The sequence below is a fragment of the Acanthopagrus latus genome, chromosome 6, assembly GCF_904848185.1.
Source record: "Acanthopagrus latus isolate v.2019 chromosome 6, fAcaLat1.1, whole genome shotgun sequence".
NCBI classification, from domain to species: Eukaryota; Metazoa; Chordata; class Actinopteri; order Spariformes; family Sparidae; genus Acanthopagrus; species Acanthopagrus latus.
In genome coordinates, this window is record NC_051044.1 from 2,846,829 (window position 1) to 2,869,650 (window position 22,822).

The 22,822-nt window shown below is 42.8% G+C and overlaps 1 protein-coding gene and 2 long non-coding RNA genes across 7 annotated transcripts in view; 1 reads left to right on the forward strand and 2 right to left on the reverse strand.

Moving 5' to 3' along the window:
* The window catches only part of mtss1 (MTSS I-BAR domain containing 1), a 59,892-nt gene that overhangs the window by 29,372 nt on the left and 7,698 nt on the right, over positions 1-22,822 (forward strand). For both annotated transcript variants that reach the window (XM_037102389.1, XM_037102390.1), the window contains exons 4-10: positions 7,704-7,788; positions 8,952-9,043; positions 9,126-9,200; positions 19,376-19,533; positions 19,644-19,751; positions 19,987-20,084; positions 20,646-20,724. In XM_037102389.1, the coding sequence (XP_036958284.1) occupies positions 7,704-7,788; positions 8,952-9,043; positions 9,126-9,200; positions 19,376-19,533; positions 19,644-19,751; positions 19,987-20,084; positions 20,646-20,724 (695 nt within the window). The remainder of the gene's footprint in view (positions 1-7,703; positions 7,789-8,951; positions 9,044-9,125; positions 9,201-19,375; positions 19,534-19,643; positions 19,752-19,986; positions 20,085-20,645; positions 20,725-22,822) is intronic.
* On the reverse strand, positions 1,844-15,970 carry LOC119021855. Of its 4 annotated transcripts, XR_005075777.1 has the most exons (4): positions 14,777-15,273; positions 13,880-13,965; positions 12,352-12,616; positions 1,844-2,805 (listed from the first exon to the last, which is right to left on the reverse strand). It is a non-coding gene; the product is annotated as an uncharacterized LOC119021855 (long non-coding RNA). The 4 variants fall into 4 exon arrangements; XR_005075776.1 differs by lacking the exon at positions 12,352-12,616; XR_005075774.1 differs by lacking the exon at positions 1,844-2,805 and having other exon boundaries at positions 11,999-12,616.
* On the reverse strand, positions 16,859-19,364 carry LOC119021856. Its single transcript, XR_005075778.1, has 2 exons — positions 19,272-19,364; positions 16,859-19,149 (listed from the first exon to the last, which is right to left on the reverse strand). It is a non-coding gene; the product is annotated as an uncharacterized LOC119021856 (long non-coding RNA).

Consider the following 22,822-nt stretch of genomic DNA (forward strand, 5'->3'; position numbering starts at 1 on the left):
CAAGACTTTATTATATTATATTTCAGTAAAATGGAGACGAACAATCTGAACTGCCTGATAACAGCAGTCACTTCACCGGGTCTGTTTCTAAACCGTCTTCTTTTCTTCTTCCTTTCTGCACAAGTTGTCTTAATGATCCGACTTCTGTTGAACACATAATATACAGACTTCTCCTTTCCCAGAGCATTGTGACTGTGCGTGTACTGACTGGATGTTGTGTGTAACACCCAGAAACAGCTCAGTAATGTCTGCGGATAACTGCGGGCATCGCTGCTCATGTTCAGAAGCGATGATAAAAACAGCATCAGACCTAAAAGTTGGCATAAATCTCGTCACCATCAGCTGATTTTGAAAGCAGGTTCCTCTTGTCTCTTCTCTGGTGATTCCACATGACCGGTCTCCTCGGCAACGCGGGAACAGTTGACGTCTTTGGCATCATGAGGCTTTCGAAGCACACACGCAAACACACACACACGCAAACACACACACACACACACACACAACCACAGACACACACACACACAAATCACAAGACGTCTCACTGAGAGCTGACTCGATCTCACGGAGGTTTCTAGAGGTCGACTCTGTGCACGAGTTTGTTTTTGGATTTCAGAGGTGAGGAGATGTTTTGCTCCGTCCCCACTGACTGGTCAGCTGGTCAGTTAATCAATAACAGGATCAATATCAAGAGAGTGTGGGTGGGTGGGTGAGCTTGGGGTTGTTGCTGTTTTAGACTTGACTTGTTGTCATGGTGATGGGCCACAAGTCTAGTTCTGATCCAAGATGGAAGTGGTATCAAGGGCGGTGATTTAACCAGGAACATTTTCCAGTTACCAGGAACCTTTTCAGAGCAACATTTCCACCACAGGGACTTGAGTTGAAGTTGAGCTCCTGGAACATTATTTTACCACCCAAAAAAAGTTCCTTTTTGGGGGGAAGTACTTTCCAGAAGTATAGTTACTGTAGGGGTGAGCCGTCCCACCAAAAATAATATTTGACCAGACTGTGATTTTCTCCATTCACACCACTAAATCACACTAATTAGATCCACCTGTATTGAAGTTTGGAAATAGAAGTAAGAACACATTAAACAATTTGAGAGTAGATCCTGTGTACGTTCAAGAGCGATCACAATCTGAAATTGACAGATTATTTTTGATCCATTAACATGAAATTGCAGTCAGTCACTTTTTCATAAGTTATTTGTTAGATATAGTTTTATATCGCAACATTTTTAGGCTGTATCACAGTGTAATATATAATAAATATCTCTATTTTTAAGTCTCTAAAGCACCTTATAAACGCTGAACAAAAATCTCAATATCATCGTTTTTTACAAAACATATTAACAGAGTGAGATTTGATGAGTGTTGTGAATATATTGAGCGGGTAAAGACATGAAGAACAGTCTGAGAAATACAGATTCTAACATCACTTAACAGTAAAACCAAGACGTGTTACAGTAGTTCAGTCATTTCGTTAGTTTCTTTTAGGGAAACTTCTGGGTGCTTTGGGTTGAAATGCAGCTGTAGTTTTAAGAGACGTTACGGGGCACAAATTAAACATTTCTTAAAGTTGAACCGGTGAAGTTTCAGTCCAACTGGATGTTTGTAAGATCACGATGTTTGACAGAAGCTCGTCTACCTGATGGTCACATTTAGGGCGTCAGGGAGCAGATTCAGAGAAACAGAAATCCTTTGTGGAAATAACCTGAGAGCAGAGAAATCAACACACACACACACACACACACACACACACACACACACACACACACACACACACACACACACACACACACACTTCTCTGAAAGGGCCACATTATGAGCTGTGAGGAGGAGAGCGAAGCTGGAAAATCTGGGTTTAGCGGGAGGGTGAACAGTTCTCTCTCTGTCTCTCTGGCGTTGTGTCTTTGGAAAATGGAGGGAAATTATAAATGACTGGAGCAGCTTTTTATTTTCCTCTTCCTCTTTTTCCACACACAGGAGTTTATGACTGATTTTAGTGGAGTCATTCATACTTTGTAACAGCAGCAGGTAACGGAGTCTGCTTTACAGACTCAACGTATGGAAACAATAATAAATGACACACGACGAGGCCGACAAGTGAGAAAAAGTCAACGTACATGAAACCGTCAATTTTCCGCTTTATATTTAGTGCTGAACTCAACACTGTGAAACCAGGATGTCTTTATACACTTTGTGGCCAAAGGTGTGTGTTAGTTCAATAAACATATATCCCATACTATTCTTATATTCATGCTTTCATCACATACAGTGATATTTAAGACAGCAGTGTGTTTCAAACTGTTTCAGTTCAACCTGTTTCAACTAGAGCCCCACTGACACATCAGCATCAGCTCATACATTAACCGATATGATATATATAAATCTGTGCTGCTGCTGCGCTGATGTCAGTTTATTGTTATGCAAAAAAGAAATCACAACAGTGACTGTCCAGCTTACTCGCCAAGTCAGTCCATGGTACCTGTAGGCAGACGGGCTCTCTGATATGATTATAGATCATTAATTTGATGGATACACACGAGAGTTGTTACTGTTGTTACTGTAAAATATCCAGCCTTTATTATAAAGTGTTCCACATGCAACATAAGAATATCAACAGATGGATCGATATCTGAATCTTTTTTTACACCTTAACATCGATATTGGCCCCAAAGATCTGTCACCATCATCAGCTGTGGTTTCAACATGACAGTTCACTCGTCAGGTCGGCGGACAAAAGGTTTTGGTATCTGTGTCGGAACAAATCTCTGCAGCCGGCCTCCAAAATCTGCTGGAAACGTTTCTGAGAAAACATAAAATGGTACGAACAAGATTATAAAAAAACCAACACACCATAAATAAAACCATTCTACTCATTACATAATAAAATCAACAAAATAACAGTAAGACAAGAGGGATAGAAGCCAGACAGCAACAGATTTACCATTTAAAAAAACCCTTCATGTAAAAGAAAGTTTTGAGACGAGATAAAAATGGTCTTTTGTGTCTTTTGTTCAGAAAGCCGACACGTAAAAACAGAGCTGTGTTTGTTTAATGCTCATAGTTTCAGAATGAGTTGTTCACCAGTCAGATAGAGATGTTGTGTTCATCACATTGACACGGTTCACCACCAGAAACGCGTATCTGCACACAAGAAAAGCTTGATGATGATGATGATGATCAAATGTTTCACTTTGCTTTGATTCTGTGCTGATGAACTCAAACAGATAATTTATTCCGCTCAGTCATCGGGACATTTAAAGCCGAGCAAAACAAAATGTGAGAATCAAAAACAAACTGACTCCCACACCGATTCTGTCTGATCTTGTCAGGTTGCATTTTTCTCTGAAGTCACCTGCAGTCAACTCTGCGCTCCATTGGACATGTCTGAACACCGACACAACAAACGCCTAGAGTGTTACGCACCTGGCCACAACGCGCACACACACACACACACACACACACACACACACACACACTCTATTACAGGTCGTAATTAACGTGTTGTGAATATTTGCGGCACTGAACTGGGCTCGGTCGCGATACTGTTTTTATAATGATGTCTTCAATAAAAAGGCTGTAAATATTTATTCACTCTGAGTTAAAAGTCACACGGAGGCAGTAAAAAACAAACAGACAGCAGAAACGTGAAAAACTCAAAATACTTCTTCTTACAAAACTAAGGGAACAAGTTGTGTCTGTCATTGTTCGTGTACTTATTGGTGTGTTGCATTTGTAGTTTATTGACGTTGCTGGTTTAATGTCACAGTGCCGGGAACATGCTGACACCATCCTGAGTTAATCTGGAATAGAAAATGAAAGCTGAAATTACAACTCATACTGTTGGTTGTAAACATCCGTCACAGATTTCAGACTCACAGCTTTGATTATTAATATCACCAGCGTTTCATCTGTGCTTACTTTCAGTTTGACCTGCAGTTAAAGCATCACGTTGCTATAATATATAAATGACTGTACAACAATTTTACAGGCACTAATGATGCAGGAAAACACGCGTAAAGCAGAGAACTGCCAACACTCCCGTAGCATTATTGTATCAGTACACAGCCAACACGTGCAAATCTTTTATTGTAAACCATCAGGTACTAAAGTAATAAAACTAACCGCTTGTTTAGTTCACTAGATTGTACTGAGGTTCTTTCTAGTGAGGTGATCAGAGGTCACAGTCAGCAAGATTTTAGTTTCGTCTGTGACAGCGTCGGTTAATCCACCTCTGATATTCCCATTTTCCTTCTAGATAAAAGATTTAAGTGAGAAGATCAGACTGAAAAATGTGTCTCTGTAGATGAAGCAGATGTTGATGCAGATGTTTTCCTGTGGGGACTAAATTTGCTGCTTTAAATAGCAAAAGCATGTTGTATTGTGAGTTAGGTATTGTGATGATACTGTATCGTGGGGCCTGAGAAGATTCCCACAGCTCATATTTATTCTATTTTTTCCTCTGGTTTGGTCCAAAAATTGGTCGAAAAATATGTTCAGCAGCTAGATTTCACTTTCTTCACCGGCTGGACTCTGAATTATGTGTCTGTTGTTTGGTCCCTGGCAGGTTAATATGTGGTGGGTTTATCATTGTCATAATAATCATAATAATATTTATTAGAGCATCTTTGAGAGAGGTTTGTTAATTTGGTGTTTTCGATATCACACAGCCATGATATAAACATGAATGAAATAATGCCATGTTTATGATTTAAATACACAAAAGAAAACGTGGACTGACTTGTAAATCAGACAGGATTTAACACCAAACATCGCCCGACAGACTTTTGAAACCTCGACTTTAGCTGCATCAGGATAATGTTGCTGCTGCGGTTCACAGTTCTAGACTTTAATGTTCTCTGAGCTCAGAGCTTCGACAGGGAGGGACAGGCAAATAAAGCAAACATACCTTTGCCACACCTTCAGCGATTAGCCAGCGCCTCATACCTGTGTGTGTGTGTGTGTGTGTGTGTGTGTGTGTGTGTGTGTGTGTGTGTGTGTGTGTGTGTGTGTGTGTGTGTGTGTGTGTGTGTGTGTGTGTGTGTGTGTGTGTGTGTGTGTGTGTGTGTGTGTGTGTGTGCGCGCCTGCCCTTGCCACGTGTCTGCTCATATTTGCAGATAATTAATGTTTTGTTTCTGAGCAGTCGCAGGAGGGATGTAGTGTGAGAGAGGCAGAAGGACAGATGGAGGACGAGGAGGGAAAGATGGATTAGAAACGGGAATGAGAGAAGGAAGAGAGGCTGCACGAGGCTGGGAACGAAGCAAGAGAAAGAAGTAAAGCAGCTGCTTCAGTATGTAGAGGAAGAGGGAGGGATGGAAGGAGCGTGAGGGCTTTGAATGAGTGTTAAGTGTGCACAGTCTGACATCTCTTCCCGTTAGCACACACACCTGATCTTTCACTGTGTTTGCTCTCTTTTTTTATTTTATGTAACTCGGCAGTGACTCAGCGTGTTGCTGTGTGTGTGTGTGTGTGTGTGTGTGTGTGTGTGTTTGCATGTGTGTGTGTGTGCCTGTTTCCTCTCAGATTTAGAAATTCAAACGACATGAAATGATTCAGTGTGAACTCTCACATTCAGACTCTTCAGTGTAAATCAGCTGTGTCACTTTGTTCCTGCACAGAGTCGAGCTGAGTGATTGTGTGCTCGGACTCAGTCACGGTTAATCTGGCAGATATATTTCTGTTCATCGTGGATTCTTTGAGCTGTCAAGTAAAAAAAACAAAAAAAAACGCTTGTTACAGTTTCCCAGAACCCGTGTTGACATTATGAAAGTCCGATCAATTGTCCCAGTCACAGAGGTTTTCAGGTTACTTTGAGTCAGAACAGAGAAAAGCTGCAAATCCTGATATTTTTTGTTGCTTGAAATGAGACTTGAGCAATTATTCAGTTATCAAAAGAAGTTGCCGATCTATTCTGATTGATTAATAGTTTCATCTGTAATTAATCCTCATAATTATCTAAGTACCGCTCGATCTGATTGATTTCACTGGATTGATCTTGAAATTTTGTGTGTTTTGTGTGTGTGACAGAGAAGTCTAACAGGAAGCGTCATGTCCACAAATGTCTGACGGCCACAAAGAAGTTAGTGTGTGTGTGTGTGTGTGTGTGTGTGTGTGTGTGTGTGTGTGTGTGTGTGTGTGTGTGTGTGTGTGTGTGTGTGTGTGTGTGTGTGTGTGTGTGTGTGTGTGAAGATGACAGAGGACCCAGTGTGGAAGTGATGCAGCTCTTTTCCGTGTTTCTCTCTCAGTCAACATTTGTGTTTCCCTCCCCGTGTTGCACAAATCTGAATAAATGTAAAAACAAAATGTAAACGAGTGTTTTTGTCCGAATCAGCTGAAATATTTTCTTGCTTCTTTCGACTTTGATCAACCAGCTTCATGACTGCGACTGTCCGAGCTGGACGGGATGTGCTGTCCGCATCGTGTCGGCTTATTTGTGTACACGTGAGCTGTTATTGTCTCATGAAGTGCTTTTGGTTTCTTTGATGCTGGATTGTCTTGTTATGAGACAAGTACTGATGTAAGTGTGTGTGTGTGTGTGTGTGTGTGTGAGAGAAACTTAATATTGTTCCATCCAATTAAGCGAGGCTGATTGTGAAAGACGGTGGTTTCCTTCGTCTTATGTAATTCATTAACAAAATGAGACACACACCTATTGTTTCAACACACGTTACAACACTTGTCATAAGATCTTAATCAGATGGTATTTCCTTAATGCCACTCGATGAAGCAATGATGACACACACACACACACACACACACACACACACACACACACACACACACACACACACACACTCTGCTCATTTTGTTAAACAGACTGTGTAATGTCAATCAGCTTCTGTTACCTGCTGGTTGTACATGAAATTACTGAAGTCGCCTCAGGTTCACTTTGTTTCACTACAAACAGTTTCTCTTGTCGTCACGTTGTATTTTAGTGTCTGTGTGTTAAACATATATAACGATATCTATAAATACAGCGTTTTAGAAGTCGTTCTAACTCAAGTGGATGGCGTTCAGTTGAAACTCCAACTAAAACAACGACTTCAGCGTCGAGCGATATCGTTGGGATCACTTCCAGAGAGATTCCATGAATGATAGACACGCCGGCAGCCAATCAGAATCCACGTTAATCTGCAGCTTGATTTCAGCGACTTTTTCTGACAAACTCATGTTACAGAAATGCTTAAAAATATCAGTTTCTTACTGTAGCTTAAGCCCACTGATGGCATCTGAAAGACACTTTTTAGATCTTCTGTAATAACTCGGTCTCAGTTATTAATATGATTTACTCAGCGCTTATGTAACGTATATTAGGCTGCAAATGACTCATGAATAACATCATTTTAACTGAGACACACTGCCAGACTCTGACGTTTGGTCTCATGTCTGATTGGCAGGATAACAGATGATGCCAAAAGTATGAATAATAAAATTGTTACACAGACGACAACTCTCGTGACAACCTGCTGGATTCTCATAACTCCTGTCATGTTTGAAGAATTTTATAAAACCATTTGCTTTTGGGTTTGTTTGTTTTTCAGTCTCAGCAGTATCAGGTCATTAATATAGATTTTCCTCCTACCTATTATGTCGTCAGCTGGCATTTTATTTTGTGGTGTCGATGCTTTATTTCTGAAACTTGATTAAAATGAGACTCGTCACCTGATGGCTGTGTTGTTGTTGTCGTCTCGTCTCTACAGGTGCGACCAAGGACATCGGCTCAGCGCTCACCAGGATGTGTATGAGGCACCGCAGCATCGAGTCCAAACTCAAACTGTTCACCACGTAAGACACACACACACACACACACACACACACACACACACACACACACACACACACACACACACACACACAGTGTAGTATCGCATGTGTTATTTACTAGACGACGGGAGAACAGGTGAAGGTGTGAATGACGGTGTGATGACAGCTTCTTTTCTGACAGTGTGGGAACGAGACGCTTTAATTACTGACATATGTTCACACACACAAACGCACACGTGACGGCCAGGAAGTGTGTGTGTGTGTGTGTGTTATGTCAGTGTGTGAGAGAGCAGCAGTTGTGTGTTGTCCTGATTTCACCTGTCATTACTGTCACCGCTGCTGCATCACTTCACTGTCGGCTGTCGTTAGAGAAGCTGTCACTCAGATGATTCACACACATTAGCACTGAGGCTGAATGATGTCGGACGGTCGGTGATGATAAGGTGTTCTTTTCATGACAGCCTGGTTTTAAACTCATCATTGACCTCAACAGAGGTGTAAAACCTTCCATTACAGTGACTGTAATTGGTATTTTTATAATAGATATGTATCAAATTAAAATATGAACGAGGTCGCTGCAAGTAATGAACTCTGACAGATTGATCACCTGAAGCCGCGGCTCCCCTCGACTTCACAGAGCTTTAATAGTGTCTGTCAGCTGGTTGTTCATTTGTCCGACTGCAGCACCAAACAGAAGACACACACAGAAGGCAGCTGACTGAAAGTGAAGCATTCAGGAGCTAAAGAGACAAAAACAAGAGCTAAGAGAGTAAATGTGAGATTTAAATTCATCCAGTGAGAACGAAAGAGACTCAGGATGAATGATGATGTTCTCTGTAACCGTCCAGTTTATCATTTTTCATTCTCATTTTCTCTAATTTCAGGATACATTGCGTTAATCCCAGTATCTTCGGATGAGTTCTGGTTTTGGCCTCTTCTTTAGACAAACATTGCAACCAGTTTTGTCTATTTTCTGACATTTTTCAGACCAAATGATTCAGTTTTTATCCAACATATTTTTTCTTGCAGCACAACATAAACTTGATAGTAAAATGGATTATTCTGACCCAAACTACCAGAGTGATACTGGTGTATATGCTGGAAAAGTAATTCAGTAGTTTAAAGGATTTATTCAAAGAAACTGAAGTTGATTAATTGAGACTTTAAACCTTTTGTTTCCTCAGAGCGCTCTCAGAAGGTCTCATCACTCCGCTCGAGCTGAAGATGGAGGAGTGGAAAAAAGTGGCCAGTCAGCTGGACAAAGACCACGCCAAAGGTATGTCCACACACACACACACACACACACACACACACACACACCAACTCCTCCTCACTGCCGGTCTGTTCTCGTTGTTCAGAGTACAAGAAGGCTCGAGCAGACATCAAGAAGAAATCGTCAGACACCATCAAACTGCAGAAGAAGGTGAAGAAAGGTAAGAAGAGCGTCTGTCAGGTCCGACATCGTCTCGACTGTCTGTCTGAGTTGCGTTAGCGCAGCGGAATAGAAGCAGCAGTGGTTTCACATTAGAGGCAAAGCTCCAGATATCTGAGCCTGTTTACTTGAGAAGAAGATGCCACCTGCTGAATATTAAAAGCATCTTCCACAGAGTGAGATAATCCTGCACAGTAAACATGACGTGTCTGTTTGATCCTGCTCTCATTGTGCTGAGATAACTGTTTTCTGCTGTATTATGTTATGCTCTGCCTGCTGTCAGTCACCTGACGCCCCGAGGGAGGAAGTAATCCCCTGGGAACACGTTTCTTTTCGAGCACAACTGCCACATCCATGTTTTATGCAGTCTTGTTTTTAAGAAGACAGTCGGTTTCTTTATTTTCTGTCTGCTGAGTTTCAGCATGTATTTAAAGATCAAAACCTAAGCCAGCCCCGCCACTAGTCATTTTACTGATCTTTCTTAATCCGTTTAGTGGTAAATATTATTTATTTTTACCCTCTGGACACAGAGTCTGTAACATTTGAGCTCCAGTGGAGGATTTGTTGGCGAGTATTATTAAATAGATGGAGCCAGCTCACTTACAAAATGAACATCTTGATTTCTGCTTGTTGGATCTTTATTAACTCGGACTCGTTGTTTTAGTTTTTTGACTTGGGACTTGTCAAATATGAGTCCTCACTGGACTTGTTGGGCTTGACTTGGTTCTGTTTAGACTTGATGTAGGTCTTGTTGGACCTGATCGGGGCCTTTATTAATCATTAAACATTTTGGGTTTATTGGATTTGACTTGGTTCTGTTTGGACTTGACTTTGGACTTGTTTGTCTTGTGTTAGGACCATTTAGACTTAACTTTGGACTTCTTGGTCTTAACTCAGAGCTCAGGACTTTAACAGAATGTTTGTTAGTTTTGACTCGAGACTTGTTGGTCTTAACTCCGGCCTTGTAAAACTTTGTCACACCTCTGTTTGTGAACTTTTGCTCGGCAGTCATTTTTGTTGAAGTACATGTCAGAGTTTTATCTCATTAAATGTTGAACAGTAAAAGAGTATTTTTAATCATAATCGTGGCTAAATTCTGACTGTGTGAGCAGCTTCTGTGCTGTGAGGCCTGCACTCGCTCTTGAATGTTGCCATAGCAACCTAGACATAGTTCCAGGTAGGCACCTGGGCCACGCCCCTTCCCGTTATCAGAGCGCCACACCCCGTGGTTGCCATGGTTGCACCTGGCCCCACCATGGCATAATCAAAGACGCCGAAAGCTGAAAGCTTGCCAGGAAAGACTGCAGATGGCCTTATATGGCAGAAATAGAACTGAAACGCCCAAACACGTACACACACACACACACAGACACACAGACACACAGACACACACACACACACACACACACACACAGACACACACACACTCCACAATTAAAATGAAAACTGGAGGCTTTTATACAAATACTCTCTCCGTCCTCCTTCTCGACAAATCCACATGCAAATGCACGGACACAGAAATAGTCGGTACACACACACACACACACACACACACACACACACACACACACACACACACACACACACACACAGCCTCAGCCCAGACCCGCCCATGGTAAACAGAGTGATGTCTGATGTGGCTTTAACATCTCTGAACATGTTTTCTGCTACGTGTCTTATTTTTCTGTTCTCTCTCTCTTCGCTCTCTTTTCTCTCTCAGTCCAATCGATCATCTCGACTTCTGTTTGTTTATTTATTTATTTATTTATTTTACCACAAACTGAATCACCAGAACTGTTTAACACGGTGAACAATCAGAAAGAAGTCAAAACATTTGAGGGATGGTTTCGGTTTATTACAACATGGTTGTTATTTTGTCATAGTTGTGCTCTCTGCTGGTTATGATCACACTGTTCAGAGTGTAAATTAATTTTAAACAAACCAACCTCAACCTTTATTCAAGTTTCATTTAAAGGAGCATTCTGTAGTTTTTGAGGAAGTTTTTTCTTGCTAAACAAACTAAATAATGAATCTCTTTCTGTTTTAATAACAGAATAAACAAACTGATCACATTGTATTCTGTTTAAATGTGTTTATATGTGATGGACCCTGTCGCCTTTCAAGCTCCAAACAGTTTTCTGGACCTTATTTTCCTCTGAGTTTGTATTATTACATCATTCATATTCTAAATATTAAAATCTGAATTTGTTCAGCACCCGTTAAGAGATGTCTGATTGGTCAAGAAACACAAGCAGTCAGACAGTCTGACCACTAAACAAACCTACAGTTGGTCCAGATGACACTTTATGTGGAGGTCAACATTAAAGCCGGCACACCTGAAGTCTTTACAGGCGAGCGTTACCGCTTGGTAGCCATCTTGGAAGCGCCTCTGTGCAGTTATTTTGGGCAGAATGTGTGTCAGTCGGCTGCCGTCTCTGGTGTTTCACACTTTCTATTCACAGGCTTTAAATCGTCGCTCTTTTCTAAGATGAAGTTTACAACTAAGCTCAGTGCTGCAGTTTTTTGGGGGGAACAGTTTCACCCTCAGCCCAAATCTTTTGTCCTAACCTGAAGTTTGTGTAACCACATCTCTACTATTAACTTGAGTTAGTACAATGTTGTTATCACGAACGAAGGGACGAAACTATAAAAAATAAAACCAAAGTTGTGATAAAATCGTTCGACTCAAATCAAAGAAACTATCTGACTGTAAGCTGAGAGACGACAAGTAAGCAAAAGAAACTCAAACACAAGGACGGAGCCACAACTTCACATGGTGTCACCACGTAATGACACAGCACACACACACACACACACACACACACACACACACACACACACACACACACACACACACACACACACACACACACACACAGCACTGTACAGCAGAGATAATTATAATGTGAAGCCTTGATTGGTGACTGTACGAAACTGTTTTGTACACTGTGCAGGGATAAGTTGTGTGTGTTGTGTGTGTGTGTGTGTGTGTGTGTGTGTGTGTCGTGTGTGTGTGTGTGTGTGTTTGTGTGTGTGTGTCGTGTGTGTGTGTGTTGACACCATATAATAAGTAAGGACAGACAGAAGGTCTAAACTGCCGTAGCTGTTGTTGGTAAAGGAAAACTCCTCTGAACAAAACTCAGCAAACAGACCTTTTTGTTGCCTTCTTGTATTTCTGTATCAGCTGTGTTGAGTTCTTTTGTTGTCTGTTGGTCTGAAGCATTACAGATCTGCTCCACCTGTTGGCAGCTGTCATGTTTCTCCTCCATTAAACGTGTGATGGAGTCTCAGCTTTCTAATGGCTGCAGTTCCTTTTACGAGTTCAAATCCAGAAACTCTCACAAGCTCCATTTTTATGACGAGATTCAAACAGTTTCGTTTCTGTGTCTCACTTCAGTTCACTCTCCTTCAGTCGGACTGTTCAGAAACATATGAAGGTAAAATCGAGTGTGTTTGAAAAGAGAAAAAAACTTCCAAACAGTAAACATCTGTTCCATTACTAATCGTTCCATATGATCGTGTGTGTGTGTGTGTGTGTGTGTGTGTGTTTGCTCTGTCATTATGTGGTGTGTGACCACTTCACATAGGGAATCTTTAACTGCTTAAATAGAGAGAGATGATGGGAGGAGGCAAAATGGATCAGACATGCAAACATGAAGATGCTGTTTGTTATCCCTCCTGGTTTCAGCCTTTAATACGAGTGGAGGTCATCATGAAATCAGCTCTCATTTAACTCGCATCACTCAAAGCATCTTTTTCTTTTTTCTTCTTCTGCCGGCAAACATCAGAAGCAAACTGACCCGTCTGCACCTACAGGAACAGTTCAGACGGCAGGTCAGAGCTGTTTCCACCCCCAGAGTACCAGGAACTACAGCGGAGATCAGGCAAATAAGTTCTGATGTATGAAAAACATTTTGTGCGTGAGGTCGTCCATGTGTCCTGTGTTGCTCTGTTGAAGCACGATGAACAAAAAGAAAACCTGTGGCTGAAATAAAACGATGTCCACCAATCAGAAAGATCCAGCTCTGCAAGCCCCGCCCCTCAAAATGACTTTACTTTAACAAACAAAGACTTGTCCGAGTCAAACCGAGCTGCGCTGATTTGCTCTTCCCTCACCAGCTGTACTGCTCCGAGTCGAGCGTCTCCGAGGCCTCGACATGTTCTGTGAGCTGCTGCTTATCAGAACCTTTGTCAGCAGTTTCTTTAGCAACTAGTAAAACTCTGCATCTGTCCAGAGTTTCTCAATGCTGAGCGGCCCGAGGGCAGCAGAGTGAAAACCACAAAACACGACCCGGTTTCACCCAAATCACAGAATGATGTTGTGTTCTTACAGACATCACTGAGGTCCAGTTCTGAGCAGCTTTCTCCTCAGGCAACTTTCTTCATTTTATACATCCAAGGCAGCGTCATAAAATAAAGAAAGCATTTATCAGATGAATTATTGATCTGTACGCCCCGAGTACATGATGAGTCATCTACGTGATTTTCTGGGAAGTTACTAATTATCATAAAAATACCTACAAAAAAGAGGTTTTTGTGGCGCTGTTGGGCCGGATACTGGTGTGTAGGTGAGATATGGATACTTGGAAAGCGTTTTTGTTTTCATAGTCTGTGAAGTATTAAAAAAAACCATGAAGAAGAAGAAGATAGAGATGTGACGGGATCAAAATGGCTGCTGACCTTGTTCTCTGTGTGGCTGTATGGAGAAGAGGAAGGAGGACGAGACACGGATGGAGGGAGAAGTCATCCTCTCATGACGACGGTTACTGTGGTTAGGAAGATAAGAAGAGAAAGATGGAGTGAGAGGAAGAGGCTGGCCGAGAGAAGACAGAGAAAATTAAATGCTTATAATGATAGAGAGGGAAAAAAAGGGATTCCCCAACCCCAAGAATAACAAAAAGACAAGAAGAAGAGATGGATGGGTGATGTAATTATCTGTTTTTAAAGTGGTTGCATCAAAGAAGGGGGGATGACCGAGCAACGAGATGATGTCATGTGGCTCTCATGGGGAGAGGAAAGAGGAGGAGAGGAAGAGCGAGAGGACATGAGGGAGGAATAAACAGGAATGTCCAATCCAAAGTTAAAGGATAAAGAGTTTGTAAGAAAAAGTTGGAAGAAGAGGAGAGAAGATGAACTGTGAGAGAAAGCTAAAGGAGAGGAGGAGGCAGAAGGACAAAGGATGAGGAGGAAAAAGGACGAAGAGGAGAGCAAGGCGGAGGAGGAGGAGGCGAGGAGAGGAGGAGGAGGAGGAGGAGGAGGCGAGGAGAGGAGGAGGAGGAGGAGGAGGAGGAGGCGAGGAGAGGAGGAGGAGGAGGAGGCGAGGAGAGGAGGAGGAGGAGGAGGAGGAGGCGAGGGGAGGAGGAGGAGGAGGAGGCGAGGGGAGGAGGAGGAGGAGGCGGCGGCGAGGGGAGGAGGAGGCAGCGAGGGGAGGAGGGCGGTGTGAAGCGAGTGAGGAGCTGTGAGGTCGAAGGAGACTCGTCGTCATTTGAATCTCGAGGCGTTTCTTTCTGCAGCTGCTTCGTGTCTCGACCTGCTTCAGAAGCCATTTGATCACCTGAACCAAAACTAGCTGCCCACCTGTCTGACGTTGATGACATCATCAGCGCGTAACGCAGGCGGTCTAGACCGTCGGATGAATAAGCCTTTGAAAGCAGAAGGTTAGCGTTCAGACTGCTGCATGAGAGAGCGCTCGGCCTTCTGGGAAAGTTAGTCACGGTGATTAAAACCATGCTGAGAGTTGCAGGAGTCAGCAGAAACACAGCAGGTCTGTGAGGCAGCAGCGACGCGTCAGCGTTCACTGTTCATCCTCAACTGGGAGCTGATTAAAAACACGGACACGTAACAAAACCTACATTTATAGACAGAGTTACAGTTTGCATTAGTAATTAGGGCTGTTAATGAGTCCACAGTGACAGCACAGTCCTGTTGATCAGCTTTAGTTGATCACTAACAAGATGCTTATTGACTATTTAATTCACTGACACCTAATTATAGTATAGTTAACCTTTACTAAGCTTTTTGTTGCCTCACTAAGATAAATACATTATTATTATGTTATTATGCATTTCAAAGCATTTTTTTTCTTGCAGCTACATCATCAAGATTAATGTTTTATAAAGGGCACAAAGGTTTTATTTCAGATCCCTTCTGAAGGAGTTTAAGTCTCTAAAGGGGAACAACACTCCTTAAGTTTTTATTTGAGGACTCAGCAGTCCGACTGACACATCAAGCTGATTTCAAAGTACAAAACTCCCTCATTGTGTTGCTGCAACAGGAAGAGGGAGTTTTGTACTCGACTATTCAAAAACAAACTTCCTGGACACTGTTCAGTGAACACAACCTGAGGAGATCATCGTCGTCGTGTTCAGTTAATGTGTTATATTTCAGCATTAATCAAAGAACCATTACCAAGATATTTCACAGTCCCAATTATCATAGCATGAAAATATGATTCCAGCACACGCCCATGTTTTAATGTCACATGTTGTGTTGTAGTTTTTATAATAATATAATCCAAACTCCCAAGAATCCTGATCAATCTCCAGCTCGTCGACACCAAGATGAACAACGCTACAGTTGTTTCGTTCAGCAAGAAAACTCGTGAAGTCTAAATTCATTTTGGTGCTGAAAACACCACAGTCGTCATCTGAAGGATCTACGTGACGTAGACTGAACCAGCCCACAAACTCTCACCAGCTCGTCGTCGCTGTCTGATTCCTCGTTTTCTCCGGCCTGAGGCGAGTGAGAGAGTGAAGAATGCTGACCGACCTGTTGGACTAAAGAAAGTGTAACTAATGAGGCTGTGAACGACTCTGATGTTCTCTAAAAACGATTAAATATTTTTAACTGCGTCATTATCAATAAACACGATCCTCCTCTCTGGTGTCGTATCTCAGCTTACGTATCTTTAACTTGTGACGTGTGAAGACGTACAGAATACATCTTTAAGAAACAGCTCACAAATATATCGTCTCATTATTTAGATATTTAAATTATTCCGGGTGCAATACACATTTGGTGCTCTGAGTGTTTCTGTCAGCAGGACGAGGTGAGACTGAGTGTGTGTGTGTGTGTGTGTGTGTGTGTGTGTGTGTGTGTGTGTGTGTGTGTGTGTGTGTGTGTGTGTGTGTGTGTGTGTGTGTGTGTGTGTGTTCACAGTAATGAAGGAAGCCCTGGCCCAGTGTGACTCACTGATGTGTTTCTTTAGTAGTTTTTGACAACAATGGCGCTCTTCACAGAGGAATTCGACGTATACAAACAACTCTTGTGAGGACGATTGATTTACTCTTCACGTTGTTTGTTGACATAGAGAGAAAAAACGGAACGTACATTTTGTTTTAAGTTCTCAGCTGCGGGAAACAAAAGTGGAAGACGTGTTTTAATCAGTCTGAGCAGCGAGACGCCGGAGTCGATTAGAAAAATTGAAGACGCTCAAACTTTATCAACAGGAAACACGAGAGGGAAACGTCACAGTCATATAGTTTAACATCCAGTGTGTGAGCAGAGAAGTCTAAATGTTACACGCTGATAAAACTCTCAAGTGCTGAAAATAAGAAATAAAAAAGGGGAAAGTGATGAATGACTTGTATATACAGAAGAGATGAATTAAACAGATGCTCTTGTAAATGTTAAAAGCACGTTTTAAACATCTTACTGATATATAACTTAATAAAATGTTATGTTTTTATTTTCCTGACATCAGTGAGCTCAACTTAAAGTTCTAGTCGAGATTTTTCGATGTGAGGTTGAACCTGCAGTCGATGACCATCAGCTGACGTGTTTTAGACACTTAAAATAAATCTCACATAAAATATATATATTTGTTCAACAGCCTTTTCCATTTGAGCGACATTCCATCAACTGTTTGATTCAACTGTTCGACGTCGATGCTGAAGTGAAATCTGGTGCAGCCCTGAACTGAACCGGACGTCTGGGTGGAGACGAGGGTTTTGATTTTGATTGACAGTGATGGAAGAGACTCTTCTCATACTAACTTGGCTTGTGACGTGTGTTTGTCTCAAATAGAATTAAGTCGGGATTAAATTATTAAGACTCTGGCTGAGACGAGGCGTTACGTCTGTCAGCTCTTCAGGCACTTCTGTAGTATTTACTGCCACATCAGAGCTCTGTGGACGTGAGGTGTTGCAGCACATTTCAGGTGAGAATACGTTTCGTCTGAACTGTGTTTCACCTCTAACAGAGAGAACGAGTCGACTCGGTGCAGATCAGCTTCTGAGATCAGGTCTTTGTGTTTTCGTGGGTTTGGATCCAGAGTCTTGTAGAAACAGTCCGACAACACGCAGCCTGTCCGTGTGTTTCCACAGCGGCCAGACGTCAGGCGGACTAACAGCTCGCCGACACTGAGCTTCTGTTTGCAACGTGGAAATTACCCTCTGTCCTCCCCGCGCTCCCACACACACCTGAGAGAACAGGTCGTGTTTACGTTGAGCTTTACGACACAAAGTCTGCAGTGTGTGTGTGTGTGTGTGTGTGTGTGTGTGTGTTGGGCTGTGGAAACTGCTTCTCTCTGTTTTCCGCAGGATTTACTGCCTGTGTCTCTGTTTTCTCTGCCTCCGTCTCCCTCTTGAAGTTAGAGAGAGGTTCTGTTTTGACCGTGTTTGCTAGAAAAACACCTCGACGTTTGATAAAAGAGCAATTCAACTGAAATCAGGTGAACAGAAAAGCCCAGAGATCAGACGTTCAACCAAAACAGTCACGCCGCGTTCATGTGAAGGTGGGAAACGGCGGTGGAAGAAGAGTTCAGGGTCTTTAGTAAAAGAGTAAAAAGTACATTTTGTTTTCAGATGTGGAAGTTTAAAGGAGCGTAAAGTTCAGATGTGGTTAATGAGACCCTGATGGAGGCTGCAGCTCTGAGCTGTACTTAAACTCCTCCGTGTCGGTGGAGCTCTGAGCTCTCCCTCCTCCGTCTCTGGACTTATTTTTACATTGAGTGGGTGTTTCCACACCTGGGTGGTCCGGAGGGTCAGAGCTCCGTCTGTCTTCTGTACCTGCAGGTCTGACACCCACCAGGCTCAGGCTGGATCGGGTGAAGTCCATCAGCGCGACCTTTTGCGAATGTTAAATGTTGGTGTATGTGTTCAGGAAGTGATGGAGACTGTCGGTCGAGGAACTGAAGGTCCAAACTCTGACGACGTGCGACAGCTGAACATGTAACCGGCCGGTTCATGTGTGTGATGGACGGCAGCGATGAAGAGGAGGGTGTTACATGTGTTACATGTGTTACATGTGTTACATGTGTTACATTTGTGATGGAAGAGCCACAGAATGTCCTCGCTCCACAGTCAGACGGCTCCTCTGGTCTCTTTCTAAGAAAGACTGGAAGTTTTCTGGAGCGCTTCAGTGCGTTTCATGTTCTGGTTTCAGGACGGGGATCGTACGATGAGGCCGGTCTGGATCACATGCCAGTGGTGGAGTCCAGTAAACAATGTAGTAAATCACATCAGAGAGAGAGAGAGAGTGAGGTCTCATCTGTCTGTGGTTCTCAAATTCACATTCTTTCCCTACAGTATCACCATTTCTCCGCGTTCATCAGATGCTTCACTGTCGTGAAGTTACTAAGGAGCTGAAACTTGGAGTAGCTGTGTGATTTAATATCAGTCGATCAGGTGGTCGAATTAATGTGAACACAGGCTGAGACGTGTTGTAGGTCAGAAGCTGTTTTCTGATGATCTCACATTTCAACACAAACTGGTGGTTAAACAGGACGAGAAGGTCAGACAGCGTGTGTGTGACGAACAGCTGACACTCACCACTGTGTGTGTGCGTGTGTAGGTGTGTGTGTGTGTGTGTACATGCCTGCCTTTGTGTCTTCCCTCCTGTGATCACAGCAACATGAGTAGTGTTGTGCTGCCTCCTGCTGGTAGGATCTGGGTCTCACAGCCTGACGGTGTGTCGTTGTGTTTGTTGGTCGGTAACTTCAACACAACTCGCTGTAAATCACCAGAATAAAAGAACATCTTTAAGAATCTAAGCTGGTTGTTTTGTGTCTCATAAAACCATAAAAAAACAAAGGAAGGTTCAGATTTAGATTTCAGGTTTATGGTTTTGTGACCTGTCTGTGATGTTCAGTGTGAACAGGAACCAGATGATGTTCTCGCTGCTCGGCTCTTCATCACCTGCACCTGTGTGTGCGTGTGTGTGTGTGTGTCTCTGTAGGGAAGGACGAGGTCCGCGGTCAGCTGGACAGCGCGCTGCAGGACGTCAACGTGCGTTACGCCGTCCTGGAGGACACGGAGAAGCGAGCCGTGTGCAGAGCGCTGATTGAAGAGAGAGCGCGCTACTGCAGCTTCGTCACCATGCTGAAGCCTGTCCTGGTCAGTGTGTGTGTGTGTGTGTGTGTGTGTGTGAGATGGATCCACCTGTACAGACTGTTGGACTACGATAGAAACACTGATCATTATTGTGTGTGTGTGTGTGTGTGCAGGACCATGAGATCAACATGCTGGGTGAAGTGACTCACCTGCAGACTATTCTGGAGGATCTGACCAACCTGACAGCTGAGCCCAATAAACTCCCACCAGCCAGCGAGCAGGTACCTTCCTCCTCCTCTTCCTCCTCCTCTTCCGCTTCCTTTTTCTGACGTTTCCTCTAGCGCCACCCTCAGGCCACATGTAGCACATTTAACTCCATGACTGTTAAAAACTACTTTTTCAGAGACGCGTCTTCAGTGGGACAGAATAACACCTCGACTTTTCTCTAATGGTGATTGGTTGTCAGACATCTGGAAGACTTCCTGTCTTATCATGTGTTGTGTTTGTGTCTCTCAGGTGATTCTGGACCTGAAAGGTTCTGACTTCAACTACACCTATCAGACCCCTCCAGCGTCTCCCAGCAACACACTGTCCAGGAAGAGCAGCATCAGCAGGTAACACACTTGTTTAAATGGCACCTTTCATTTTTCACTCGTTTCACAGGAGACGAGCTGATAATGAGACGGAACAAAGACCAACAGGAAAACGATTTCAGGCGAACAGAGATGCATTGATACGTTTAACATTACTTACTTACTCATACAAGAATTAATTAAATAGACAAAAGGAAATACGAACATTTTAAAAAGAATACAAGAAAAGACTTATCAGTTTGTTTCAGAAACAATTCAATTCAATTTAGCTTTTTAATTTAATTTTAAACTAAAGTCACAGTAACTGAACGTGTACAGACAGCAGCAGGAATTAAACACTGTTAAATAGAGAAAGATGACATCAAAATCTTGTTTGAAATAATTATGATACAATCTGATCAGAGAATAAATAATCAGTTGATTTAATCAAAATTCTTGTGTGTTTGCTTCTGTTGAGACGTCTTTAAATATCTGCAGAGTCTCAGTTCACTGTCTCAGTGTCGTGTTGTTTCGATGTGTTGCATCAACGAGTGAATGAAGAGTGTGTCAGCGCCTCAGTGATGTTTGTGTGTTTGTTTGTAGTAACTACCAGTCTGGATCAGTGAGACACGTTCCCTCTCTGGACTCTATCAGCTGTGCTGTCGATGGAGTACACATCCAGGTAACACACACACACACACACACACACACAGTTTGTTTCTGTGCAGTATTTTAACTTTTATCTAAAAAAAAAATTCTCTAGAATTGTAGATGCTTCTCTTTATCTGCTTCATAAGATTATATAACATGTTAGATGTTTCAACAGTGAGCCTGTGTTGATGTACAATATAGTACAAAGGGACAAAAGTATATGGACACCAAATATTTAAGCTAATTCTTCTGGTCTGGCCTCTTTTTTTCTGGTTCAGCACTCTTAGTTCCATGAACAGGAATCGTAAAACTACAGCGTACAATAAAATTCTGCATAGTGTGTTTTAAACTTCATAACTACAGTTTGTGTAAACTGGGCTGACGACTGTGAGCGCGACTGTTTCTGCAGGTCATTAATGCTTTCTGTGTTCAGGTGTCCACATACTTCTGGCCATGTGCTGCACATCAGCCATACAGAGAATTATCTTATTTCAGTGAACTTCTCAAATCTTTGCTTTCAAGCCTCAATCCATTTAAATGCCAACTCTTGTTTCAACATGTTTAGTATGTTAAAGGAACATTTCACTCAAACAGTCACTCGTTTACCACCCCACACTTCAAAATGTCTGCCGGCCTTGAGGCCCTACAAAATAAAAGCTTTGTCTCCGTGCTGAGGACGACACACACCGCTCTAACCCTCTCCTGTGTGTAGCGCTGCTCCTCCCCCTATCTGACGATTGGCTGTGACGAAACCGGCCGGTCCCTCAGCGAAGGGAACTCCCCCTCTCGCCTCGGCCGTCAGGGCAGCCGTGGTCGCTACGGTTACGCCGCTGGCCACGGGCCCCGCCCCGCGCCGAGCCGCCGCGTTAGCCGCAGGGATATGACCACCGTGAGAAAAAACTATTACATTCCTCCCGACCCGAGCACCGTCCTGTGTTTATACCGTTTGTCCTCCATCGGTCTGAACCATCTCACACGAGTCCAGACGTTCTGTTCCTCACGTCTCCATCAGGTCACATCCTCTCCACGTGTCTCAGTGAACCTCATTTATCTCTGATCCAGCTCCGGTTTCACCTCATAAAACCTGGATTTGACTTCTCGTTTTCTCCCACAAAACTTTGTCCATTTGTGTGTGTGTTTCTGTTTTACAGTGACAGGGTTGTGTAAGTGTTTGCCTGACTGTCTGTGTGTTTATGGTGTGTTTTCTGCCTCGTCAGTGTCTCTTTTAAACGTGTTGTTACGTCTGTTTGTATCTACAATATGAATCCGTCCGTCATTTTGTGTCAGTCTGAATGTGACTTAATTTATTACATTCTTCATCCAATGACTGATTATTGGTTGATGGTTCTAACCTGAAGGTGAAACTAGAGAGCATCAGAATAAATAAACTAAATTGAAATCATGCCTTTCAGGAGCACAGCAGGAGAAAGCATCAGGAACAGGGAGACTGCAGTGTTGGCAGGAATGGAAAATAGTTGCTGATCATTTTTATGCCACTTGATTTACTGACTAATCGTTGGAGCTTTGAATTGTTTTGTCTTCTGACTAAACAGCTGCAGAGTATCACAGGATACGCTGTTCTCCAGACATTTTTAGGGCCTTTCCTCCTTATTCTATATAGTCTTAATCAGTCGACAGTATCAATATGTGGCACCTCCTCGCTGTATATCTAACTTGTCCGCATGTGATCGCCTCGTCCCGCCCTGCAGACCTCAACCAGCCTTCGTCCCTCCTCGTCACTTCTCTCTCCTGTTTTTGGGGTTGTTGTTGCTGTCAGTGGCGTCTTGTCAGTGTTTCCTTTGCTTGTGTATTCAAGATGGACACGTTTCAGTTCTGTTTGTGCTGAAGGTCCAGTGTGTCGGATAAAAGAGGATCTACTAGCTGAAACACAAAGTCTCCACTGCCACTGAGGACGTGACTCAGAAGTGACTATAATCTTCAGAACAATGTTTTCATCAGTTTACAATCACCTCAAACCAAAGATCATTGTTTAAGCCACTAAATCCTTCAGACTGGACCTTTTAAATTGAGTTTATTTCCAAAGTTCTCGATTAATCACACAATATCTTTAGTTATTTACTGAACCACAGAGTCTGGTTTACTCAGCGGAGGCGTTTCCTGATATTCTG